We start from the raw sequence: 11191 nt of genomic DNA, 5'->3' as shown, positions 1-11191 counted from the left end.
TCGTTAACGGAAATAGTCTGCGCGGGTCTTGTGTATGTATGCATATGGCAACCGCGGAACAACAAGACCGTCACGGCCGACCTGTCGTTTGATTCTCGTATGATCTATCACAGTTCGCAGGGATTAGCGCTCATCGTGGTCCCGTTGTTGCAATATGAAGAGGACACTTCGTATATGAATTCATACTTGCATGTCATTACACGCTAGTGGTAAGCTGCGGGAGGGGCCGGACCACATTGAGCTTGGAGCGATGTAAAGGTTGCGTAAGTGCTATCCGTGCTATCCACAAAACCTAAAGACGTCTTCGTTACGTGCCGCTTCCCCTCGCTCCGACTCTTTCAATACACATTTCGTTGTTCAATACCGATAGTCATATCCTCCCTCGCGTTCGAGCGTCCCCAAGCCCCTCGGCCCCTCAGCGTTCATGACACTCTCTGGATGGCCCATGATAATAGCTTGCCTAGCCCCAAACGACCCACCATCGTTGTCATCGTCCACTGGCACGGTCATGTCGCCCTCTCTTTCTCCTCCGCCTTCTCCCTCCCACTTCAAGAACTTCTCAAACGCGGCGGTGCCACGTATGCTACCGGTCTTGTCGTATCGCTGAATCATGTTGCGCATATGGCCTATCTCGCGTGCGCAATCTTTGCAGACCACCATGTCCCTACTAACATGCGTGCGCTTGATAGGGTTTGCACATTTCACAGCTGCGAGCTGATGGTCTGGTAAGGTGCTGTAATCCAGCGCCATGGTATAGTTGTAGGACCCCGAGCTTGAGTCTGAAGTTCGGGGCGTTGTCGTGCCTGACGGGCCCGAAACGGCGCGACGCGAATTCGTCGACGCATTAGTAGAAGACCGCGAAAGCTGTCCGCTTAGCGAAAAGAAGCGTCGCGTGGATGAGCTGCGCTTTGGTGGTGATGCATAGTTTGCTGTGGGCGAGGAGATTGGTGGGGAGTTGGGCCCTCGGAGCGCGTTCAGATTCTGAATCGCCGTGTCGCACAGCGTCCATGGTTGCGTATGCGATTCGCCAATATGGCCGCAACTACATACGAAGTTGTCAGATAAGCTGATTTCCACAATAATTGCTCCCCCAAAAAGGCACCGCAAACCACAAGGACTTACCCATTATGCTGGGAATAGTTGTGGTAGCACATGGCAAACTTCGCGATTGCAAAGAGGTATGACGTAGTAGCCCAGTATCGAGCTTAAGTGGTGCCGTGGGTTGAGGTATGCAGGGGTCCGTGGGGTCGTTCAACAGGATGCAGCCAGACCCTGAGTTATAAATCGCGAAACTTTTTTTGATGAGTGAATGGACTTGCACATGACAGTTGTATTATGCGTAAATAAATCTCCAACTGTCAGCTATGACTTATCGCATGCTGTCAATCCGCTCTCGTATCCTGCCATGGTGCCTTGTTTACTGAGTGGAGCGGTGAAGTGATTTGCACAAGGGTCGAGTTGGTCACGTGTCGTCGACGTGGCAGTCTGTGGCAAGACGTGATGCTCTGGGTCTCAGATTATAGGCGCTGACCATCCCTGGATGCGCAATTTTCTGGCATTGATACGCCAGGAGAAAGGCCCAGCTGTGTACCGCTCGGTCACTGTAAGTGGCTCTTCACCTACAGTGCGAATAGCAAAGTAACTCGAGCAATGAATGTTACAGCGCTTCATCTGGTATTGCTTTTCTTTTCGCTCAACATAGGAGTTCATACTAGACTTGGGGTGACCATCCGACAGCCCTTGCGCTTCGTATTCAATGTGGCAGGCCAGACTGCGATGATGTCATATTCTCGGAGATGTGCTCATGGTTCGCATCGCTGCGTGATGTAGGCGTCGAGAAATCTTGAATTGTTATCGCAGGATTCGGCCCTACGTGAAACAGTGGCATGAGATCTCACAGGGTGTCGTGAAAGAGTGGTGCAGCAGAGTCAATGTGCGAGCGATGATGCCGGCCTAGCGCAAGCGCGAAGCGCTGGCCGCTCTTGCTAATGGATGGACGTGTCTGTTCGCGTCTCCTGCGACCAACACATTCAACACCACAATACATCCCACCATCAAGCCACCTATCATCATGGACATCATCGTAACGCAGAGTGTAGGAGCGTGTGGTTGGGTACGCTCGAAAGTCTATACTTGATCGTACTGACGCGTCGTCGCGGGGTAATCCCAAGGTTGCGGACGCACCTCCTGAGTCCCTCCGGAATTTCACCAGTCCAACCCGCAATCCCGCTCCGGCCTCTCATGTACTACCCTCCAGAATCGGAGGAAGGCATGCTGTCCCAAAACAAGTCATGAGGTGTTGCGCGACACAGCAACATGTGCGCTTCACAAGAACACGTTCTCGACCTCGACACCACCTGGGCATCTCGAAAGAGCCAAACTTTACGATTTCCCAATGTCGTGATCGTTCCGTATCAGGCATGCGGAGCCACGGTACCTCGGATAGGCTGTGCTTCGGCTCCTCAAGTATCACGAGCCAGGAACGAGGCCATAACATTGCTGCAAGTATAGCAATGTATGCGTAACGTAGCCGGCTAACCCGCTTGCTGTTTGTTCTACGCTTTTGATCAGTCTCTTTCGGTATCCTCACTTCGCGTCAACTTTTGTTGTGCTTCCCGCTTACACTAACGCCCCGTGGGCTTTAGCGACAATGTGTTGTATAGTATAGTATCAAACCGAATGGCTACTGCAATACACTGACGGTCATTAGTTCTCCGCACTGCGCAATCGGCGAGCACGCGAACCACAGGCAGTCGGCAACGAAACCTCGCAAGCCACCGCGGGCTTATCGACTCCCAAGAAGCCGCCCTTTCGTCTCATCAAGTTGAATCCAGTCGCCAGTATCGAGCCTGTGCAACCAATAGACACTGCTATCCCTCTTCCGCCGAAATACCGATCGCGTGGTTTGAATACACCCAGGGTCCAGGATGTGACCGATCCTGCGATTCGGGCCTTGCTCTTTGGTCCTCTCGCTCAGATCGATCATCATCAGCATTATGGCACAGGATACGATGAGAGGCCAGACTTGATCCAACACGATTCTGCGTCCTCTGCGCATCACGAGTCTACGCGCTCCGGAAACAACGATTCAGTAGGCAGCGTACAACCGAGCTCTACAAGTTCCACAAAGGATGACAATGAGAGTGGGAAAACAGAGAGTGTCTCGCCTAGAAGTCACAGCTCTTCTGAGTGTGCGGGCACTGACGGCAGCGGCTTCAATGGGGGAGCTAGTGCTGGCTATAGTGACACAAGCGGTAGTGGTGGAGCTGGGCATACCTCAGCTGCAGCGTACGATCAGGTGCTCTAAATCCACTCACGCGCGAACCTCGTGTCACCTTATCTTGTTGCCCTCTTATTGCCCTGTTGAAATCTTGTTGAGGTGCGGGGCACTGCTTCCGGTCTCTAGCCAATTGTATGGGAGGCTGTTGTGTAGCCTGAGGTTCACCGGTCTCATCAGGCATCCATCAACGAGTAGCCATATATCCGGCGACACTCTCGTCAGACTCTGCTCAGGACATAAGCTTGACGGGTTTTGCAACTTGGATCACTACTCCAGCATTGTCATCTGTTCCGACGGTATTCAGTACCGTGAACTTGCGATTCCTCGACTGTGATCTCCCCTGTTCACGCTCAGCCTTACTGGAGCATCCAAACGTTCACTTCTTTGCACAGTCGTCTACTGAGAAGATGTGCGGTTATCCTCCTATACCACCGCAACACGATGTTAGTAGCCAACGATCGCGACGTACACGACGCGAGGCAAGGCCTGTGCCGAACCAACAGATGGTTAGACACCACCGCTGCATCTTGAACTCCCAGTGACCCACTAATTCACTTTAGATGATGTATCAAGGCCCTTGGGATCCAAGCTTAGGTCCGCCACCTGGGTTCGCTCCGCATGCGTACCTTCCAGGTGAACAGCTGCCCGCCGCAGACGACCTGACGGAGGCCATCGATACGGGCACGCGCTGCGACTACCGAGATATATACCGCGTCCCGACCGATGAGGATCCCAACAGATACCATTGGGTGGATGAAAAACCGCTGGTATACGGTGCTACAGGCGACAAAATTCGGACAAAGAAAGCACGGGAAGCTTTCGCTGTAAACGTCTACCATCGCTTTGACGAGGTGAGGGATGAATGGAAGATACATGAAGTACGCATCAACAGTACGCTCCTTCATGCTGCGCTGGAGAAGATACTCGAAGGTTATCCAGGCTTGACACAGCATGAGATGAAGTCGTTCGCACCACCGTTTCTTCCATTCATTCATCGATGGGAAGCGATGCTTAGCTTCAAGGATGGTGTCGATCCGGGATCTGAGACCAAGCACCACCTCGATTTACTCCAGGATGTTCTCGAACCTCTACTCAAGGAGTCTTTCGAGAAGATCCGCGACATAAAGGCGACCGGGCATGTTGCGTTCCAGGACCTAAACTTGGTTCTTATTCCCGCCATGATGGTTCTGGACCATAAGACGGACTCGATCGGGGTTGTTCGATATTGTAACATTACGTGCATGCCTCCCCCAGCGCAAAAGATGTTTTGGTCGATAGGCGTCGATGTGGTCGACTGGGATGGAAGGCGATGTGGTCTTCTTGCCCAACCAAAACACGTGTTCCAGTATCAGGGCTTACGGGCCTTGACTGCGTTGGATGTATCACCTCTCGATGATCATCCTGATCAAGCGAGTATCCGTGAACGACTCATCAAACGAGGCCGTCGGTTCGAAGAGCTACGCGGCCAATTCTTCAAAGCCTTTACCGACGAGCGCGAAGAGCGTGTAAACGAGCGCATGGTTATTGACGCGCGAGCATACCACAAATTCCAGACCGGGTTCGTGCCTCTAGAATACGCGAAACTGTCTGAGATAGGCCAGCTAACGTGGGCTCAATCCATGAACCGTTACTCCCCCAGTATCCCTAGCACCCCGGGATCAGCAATCGAACTGGATCTCTCGCCAATGACCGATGACGAATGCCTTCTAGCTGTACATTACGTCAAGTGCTTCGATATCGAGAAGAAGAAGTGGGAGATACTAGACGTGACTAAGATTCACGAGATACCTTGGGCTGAGCATGCTTTCGACAGCTTAGTCCTCGATCAGGACGAGAAGGATTTGGTCTTGGCTCTGGTAGACCGCGATCAGTTCAAGCAAGGAAAGCCCTTCGATGACTTTGTAGTCGGTAAAGGCCAAGGCATGATCATGCTGCTTTGCGGCCCTCCGTAAGTAGCCCAGTTCGCACTGCCTGCGAGAGATGTACTGACCTTGGATACCAACTATCAGAGGCGTGGGTAAAACACTCACTGCAGAGACCGTCTCTGAGCACCTGCGCCGCCCCCTATATAAGCTTGGGGCTGGTGACCTAGGAACGAGCGCGCGCACCGTCGAGGATAATCTGGAGAGTGCGCTGAATTTGTGTGGTCACTTCGGTGCTGTCCTGCTTCTCGACGAAGCTGATGTGTTCATGGAGGCGCGCACTCTGAACAACCTCCAACGCAACGAGCTTGTTTCGGTCTTCCTTCGCCTACTCGAATACTACAAAGGCATCATGATTCTGACTACGAATCGGATGCGCAGTATCGACACGGCTTTCGAATCTCGTATCGATATCACACTGAGCTACAGCTCGCTCGGAGAAAGTGATCGCCTTCAAGTCTGGCGCAACTTCCTGGCTACTATCGATGCGCAGGATGTGGATGTCGGAGAAGCTGAACTGGAGAAACTGGCAAAGCTCAACTTCAATGGGCGTCAGATCAAGAGCGCGATCAAGACTGCAAAGATCTTGGCGGCGAGGAAAAAGGAACGCTTGAGTGCAGAGCATCTCATGGTCGTGCTGAACTTGAGGCAGAAAGCACTCGGTATGATGGATGGTGGGGCAGACGATGACGAAGCCAGAAGGAGGGCAGAACGGGACGACACTAGGAGTATGTGGTCGACAGCCACCGACACCGACACTTCTCTTCCTATCTAGTTTGCAGTCGGCCAATTTTGTTGAGGGTGATCTCGCCATTCTAAGTACACTGTTGCGTGAGCAGTCTCATTGATCTCGCGAGGTAGGAGGTATCGACCGTTCATTCATTTCGTGAACATGCCGGCTGTCTCGTGCTTTTGGCCTTCAGTGTTGTCCTTCACTTCTGCAAATAGGTCTTGTAGGGTACTCAATCAACACTGAGATCACGTTGGTTCATAATGCGTCATAGCGAACACGACAGTGAGTAAACACACTTGCCATGCAAGGCTTTCTTTCGGCTAGATGATTATCTATCAATCTGAATTCGTTTTAAACTAGGGCCACTCAAGGTGGCTCGCGACGCAACTCCGAGTTCGCATATGACGATTGCGTAGTGGACATGGATGCCATCAAACATTAGTCTAGTCCTTGGGCGACAGCGATGACATAGCCACCTGAGTAGTGCACCGCGTGTGTAGGGGCGCTACTCTCGAAAGGCCTCCCGTAACTTGACATCCATCTCCAAACCTTAACGCGAAACAAAGCTTACATCGCTCGGTTTCCCATATCGCATCGGCAGTCTCATACAGGCTGAGACTTCGTATTTCAAGATTGGCGTGGTTGTATCGCGCATTTGCATCGGATGTTTTCAAGTCGACAACGCGCAAGCTGTAAGCGAGCCCACCTGGGCACCTGGGCAAGACCCGCCCGGGCCGAGGTCCACTACCGCAGAAAACACGTGACATACACTCAACTGTGCCGCAACACGACAGCAAGATGCCGCAGATATTGGGCAGGGCCGATAAACGCCCTCATACAAGGCACGACATAATCGCCCTCAAGCCACTGAACACAGCCCGCTTCCAGCGAAGCACCGAACCGATGCAGCGAACCAATGGATTACCGGCTTCATCATGACGATCCTTCAAGCCACACCGTGCACATAAACAGCGGCCCCAGGAAAACGCCAACACGGCTCACTCCCCGGATAAGGTCGGAGGATCTACTGGCGTCAGACTCCGCCTCCGCTAATCTGCTTTTGCCTGAAAACTATCGCGTACACAGGATAAAAGCCGCCGAACCATTATAAATCGGAAACTCGCCAACGCGCCATGCGCTATATGTTGACGAATGTCATGGACTGGTCTCGGCTGGGCCCTTGGTGTTGTTCAACACATCGGCAGATGCGGGCGGCCCGACCGCCGGTGTTATTACGGTTACCTCGACTTTCTTTAGGTACATATACCCAAGTACTCTTTCGTGAGGACGTTAGTCACGCTTGCTACTGTACGCTGTGATCATGCCTTCTCTTTTGAGTCTCGGAGCGACTGTCGCGCTTTCTGCGACTGGTCTTTTCGCACATCCACTATCCAATGCGCAGCTCGTCTCAAGAGCAGAGGAACTTCTTCCAGAATATGACTATGTCATCGTAGGCGCCGGCGCGTCGGGTCTTACCGTTGCCAATCGACTTTCCGAGGATAAGGGTAGGCTTACGCAATATCCTGGTTTACGGAAATCACTAACGTCGTCCTGTTATAGATGTGACCGTACTCGTTATTGAGGCCGGCGATCTGTAAGTCGCATAAACACCACATCCACCACGATGCTGATTTGTCTCCAGTGACCAGAACGAGGACTACGTCACCATCCCAGGGCTTGCAGGCGGTGCTGTAGGAACGAAGTATGACTGGAACACATCGTATGCTGCGGATCCAGCACTAGACGGCCGAGTTGTCTCCATTCCACAAGGCAGGGTCGTGGGCGGGTCAACAAAACTGAATCGCATGGTGTTCGACCGAGGCGCACGATCTGATTATGATGGATGGGAGACCTTAGGGAACAAAGGTTGGAATTTCGAGACATTCCTGAAGTACTTTAAAAAGGTTTGTTCTTTTTGGCAGTTCCTTGACATTTTCTAACCAGTGTATAGAACGAGAAATTCACACCACCCACTGCCGAGATCCAAGCCGAATACGACATTCAGGTCAATCCGGAATACCATGGCGATGAGGGATACATGGAAGTAACCTACTCTCCTTTCTTCTGGCCAACGACTAGTGAGTTTGACGCATCATTTTCATGCGGCAAGATACTGATGACTATTTCAGAAAACCTCGTACAAGCTACCAAGGAACTAGGAATCTCTATCAATGACCAGGCGACTGGGAATGCCTTCGGCGGTTATTTCTGCCCACACAACATGGTTCCAATGAACTGGACACGCTCCTCCGCAGAAGAAGCTTACTATGCATCTGCCGAACCGCGCCCAAATTATCATCTTCTCACTGGCCGTCTTGTGACGCGCGTCCTTACGGAAAGCTGCAATGAGACGAACACGGTCAAGGCTGCTGGTGTTGAGTTCTCAACTTCTGCAGATGCCGAGAGTCAACAGACTAGGGCCAAGCGAGAAGTCATCCTCGCTGCTGGCTCGTTGCATACACCCCAATTGTTGCAGGTTTCTGGAATTGGCGGAGCCTCTCTGCTCGAATCCATCAATGTGACCACCGTCGTTGATCTTCCGGCCGTCGGATACAACCTGCACGACCATCTTTCCGTCGCCGTGGTGAACGTCCGTAAGTTGGCAATTGTATTCTTAGCTGAGGAGATACTGACATTGGCGCAGTCAACACTAGCTTTCTAACGAACACCCTGGCATCAAACACTACCTTCGCCGCTCAAGCTCGCGAGCAGTACGATAACGAGAAGTCTGGCCCATTAACCTCCCCGACCGGTGACTTCCTTCTCTTCCTGCCGCTTCAAACCTATTCCAACGCCACACAATCTATCTTGGCTCAAGCAGTCGCAGGTGGATCATCTGCCTCTCTCTCGGCTGATACCCCCACTGAAGTCGCACGAGGCTATGAGGCGCAATTTGCTTCTCTCAACAAGAAGCTCCAAGCCAACGATTCCGCGATGATGGAGATCATCTGGGCCGACGGCGTCGTGGTGCTCGGACTTCAGCATCCGTACTCGCGTGGAAGCGTTAAGGCGAACTCATCCAGCATGTTCGATCGCCCAGTCGCGGATGTAGGGTTCCTCCGTAACGAAGTCGACACTGCACTCCTGCGCGAAGGTGTACACTGGGCTCGCAAATTCGTTGCCACGCCATCTATTGCGTCGCTCAATCCGTTCGAGGCCGTTCCAGGCAACAATGTCACCGCCTCTGCGGACATCGATGCTTTCATTCGCAGCACCGCATCGACGCTGTACCACCCTGCTGGCAGCTGCAAGATGGGTGCTAGGGAAGATGGTGGTGTCGTGGATCAAGAGCTGAAGGTCTATGGCATTAACGGCCTGCGGGTCGTTGATGCCAGTGTCATGCCGATTCTCCCAGCTTCTCACATCATGACCACTGTGTATGCGACGGCGGAGAAGGCAGCAGACATCATCAAGGAAGCTGCGAAGGGAAAGTATAAGGTGTGAAAGAAAGGGGTGTTGAAGAGATAGGATCAAAGCAATGTCAATTTTTATGATACCCGAGTACCATACTTTGTTCGAGAGTGAGCTGTTTTGGTGAGGATGACGATGCACTGAACATGAGGTCACACAATGTCTCCTCGAGTGTGTGAGAGCGCGTCCCACATGTTGGCGGTACGACTGGCGCGCATTAGGCCAAATTCGATGATGACGTGCATAAGCTTCCTGGCGACAGTCTGAGCTGAATACCTTTTCTAAGGTGAATGGATCCCGCCTGGGCAATCATCCCCCGTCAGTGACTGAGGCTAGCTCCTAAAATAGTAAGCCGCTAACCTCTTCGGAGAGACGGGAAGATTATCTCCCCGAGGAGACCACCAGTCTCTCCGCACTCAGCGTCAGGCCTCCATCTCGAAGCCACGAACTCTCCGCATCCCACCTTCACAGTGAGGATGAGAGCGCATCAGCCCATACTCCGCCTCGATGGGCGTCGCAGTTTTTGTTGTACTGCCAGGCTCGATGGGCATAAGAGTACGCGCAACAGCAGTCATCAGGGCCCATCATTCCAGCTTCCGTCAATTTTGCGCTTCGAACACCATCGATTGCATCCCAGATAGGACGATACACGAAACCGCTGACCAGATTTCAACTCAAAACAAGAGATGTCTACCCCCATTCGCAAAGTCCTGATCTCAGAGTTCGGCGGCCCTGAGAACGTGTCGGTTGTCACAGCCCCCATCCCCGCGCCTTCCCCCAACGAAGTCCAAATCAAAGTGCTCTACGCCAGCATGGGCGGTGCAGATATATCCATGCGACAAGGTGCCTACCCGTTGCAAAGAAAAGCACCATTGACGCCGGGCTACGCGCTCATCGGCCGCGTACACCAAAATGGATCTGCTTGCACGAAGTACCGGGTTGGAGACCTCGTCGCTTGCCTCACAAAATACGATGCGGAAGCCGAGCTCTGCAATCAACCTGAGAAACATCTCGTTAGCGTGCCAGAAGGACTCGATCTACAGCAGGCAGTTGCCTTGGTCTTGGATTGGAATACGGCCTACGGGCTAGCCTACCGCGCAGCTAAGATCTCCGCTGGCCAGCGCGTCTTTATCCACGGTATCAGCGGCAGCGTCGGGTTTGCCATCCTCACACTTTGCAAGATGCAAGGTGCGGAAGTCTACGGGACAGCATCAGCCGTCAATCACGCAGCTATCCGCGAAGCGGGTGCCATGCCCTTCGTCTACTCCGACAAGAACTGGATGCAAGCCATGAAGGACGTGGGCGGCGCAGACATCGTATACGACGCTCTCGGCTTCGAGTCTTGGGACGACAGCTGGAACATCCTGGCGAAGGGAGGCCTTCTTGTGGGTTATGGTGGTAACTTCGACCTGCTCACCGGTGGAAAACCTCGTAGTCAGCCACCTCAGGTTATAAAGCTACTCGCAAGAGGCATGGTGCCCTTTTGCCCCTACAGGACGAGCTTTTACTACATTGATCGCGATCAAAAGACGTTCAAGCCGGAGTTAGTGGCCCTTTTCAGAATGTTGGAGAGCGGTACAATTCGGGTGCCCATCAGGAAGATGTGGGCGTTGGAAGAGGTTCCGGAAGCGCATCGTGTTTGGGGCAAAGGGCCGGGAATCGGGGCTGTGATCGTGAAGGTCACCGAGGATGACAAAGTAGGTCGTCAGTCTTGACTGAGCTGATGAGGAACGTCATCAGTCTGATTCTAGATACCCATCCGCTGTACTTCTCGATATATGCGCGTTCATCATTAATGCCTTAGTCCTTTCCATGAATCTTATATCTGCTTGTCCCAACCCTTAC

At 52.7% G+C, this 11191-nt stretch overlaps 4 protein-coding genes across 4 annotated transcripts; 3 read left to right on the top strand and 1 right to left on the bottom strand.

The window, feature by feature from the left end:
• Positions 1 to 357: 357 nt before the first annotated feature.
• J4E83_008551 (uncharacterized protein) lies at positions 358 to 1154 on the bottom strand (the record flags this gene model as incomplete). The annotated part of the gene is made up of 2 exons (XM_049335447.1): positions 358 to 1042; positions 1123 to 1154. The coding sequence occupies 2 exons, from the start codon at positions 1152 to 1154 to the stop codon at positions 358 to 360; spliced, it is 717 nt and encodes a 238-aa protein (XP_049185454.1).
• Positions 1155 to 3687: 2533 nt separating this feature from the next.
• Positions 3688 to 5977, top strand: J4E83_008550 (uncharacterized protein; the record flags this gene model as incomplete). The annotated part of the gene is made up of 3 exons (XM_049335446.1): positions 3688 to 3723; positions 3841 to 5228; positions 5290 to 5977. 3 exons carry the CDS (start codon positions 3688 to 3690, stop codon positions 5975 to 5977), a joined length of 2112 nt encoding a protein of 703 aa, XP_049185453.1.
• Positions 5978 to 7256: 1279 nt separating this feature from the next.
• On the top strand, positions 7257 to 9379 carry J4E83_008549 (uncharacterized protein; the record flags this gene model as incomplete). The annotated part of the gene is made up of 6 exons (XM_049335445.1): positions 7257 to 7440; positions 7496 to 7529; positions 7578 to 7839; positions 7887 to 8013; positions 8065 to 8529; positions 8580 to 9379. 6 exons carry the CDS (start codon positions 7257 to 7259, stop codon positions 9377 to 9379), a joined length of 1872 nt encoding a protein of 623 aa, XP_049185452.1.
• A 653-nt stretch (positions 9380 to 10032) lies between these two features.
• On the top strand, positions 10033 to 11061 carry J4E83_008548 (uncharacterized protein; the record flags this gene model as incomplete). The annotated part of the gene is made up of 1 exon (XM_049335444.1): positions 10033 to 11061. The coding sequence occupies one exon, from the start codon at positions 10033 to 10035 to the stop codon at positions 11059 to 11061; it is 1029 nt and encodes a 342-aa protein (XP_049185451.1).
• Between the last annotated feature and the right edge of the window lie 130 nt (positions 11062 to 11191).

The sequence above is a fragment of the Alternaria metachromatica genome (assembly GCF_023757995.1).
Source record: "Alternaria metachromatica strain BMP 0045 chromosome Unknown scaffold_25, whole genome shotgun sequence".
NCBI lineage: Eukaryota > Fungi > Ascomycota > Dothideomycetes > Pleosporales > Pleosporaceae > Alternaria > Alternaria metachromatica.
This window is presented reverse-complemented; position numbering and strand designations above follow the sequence as displayed.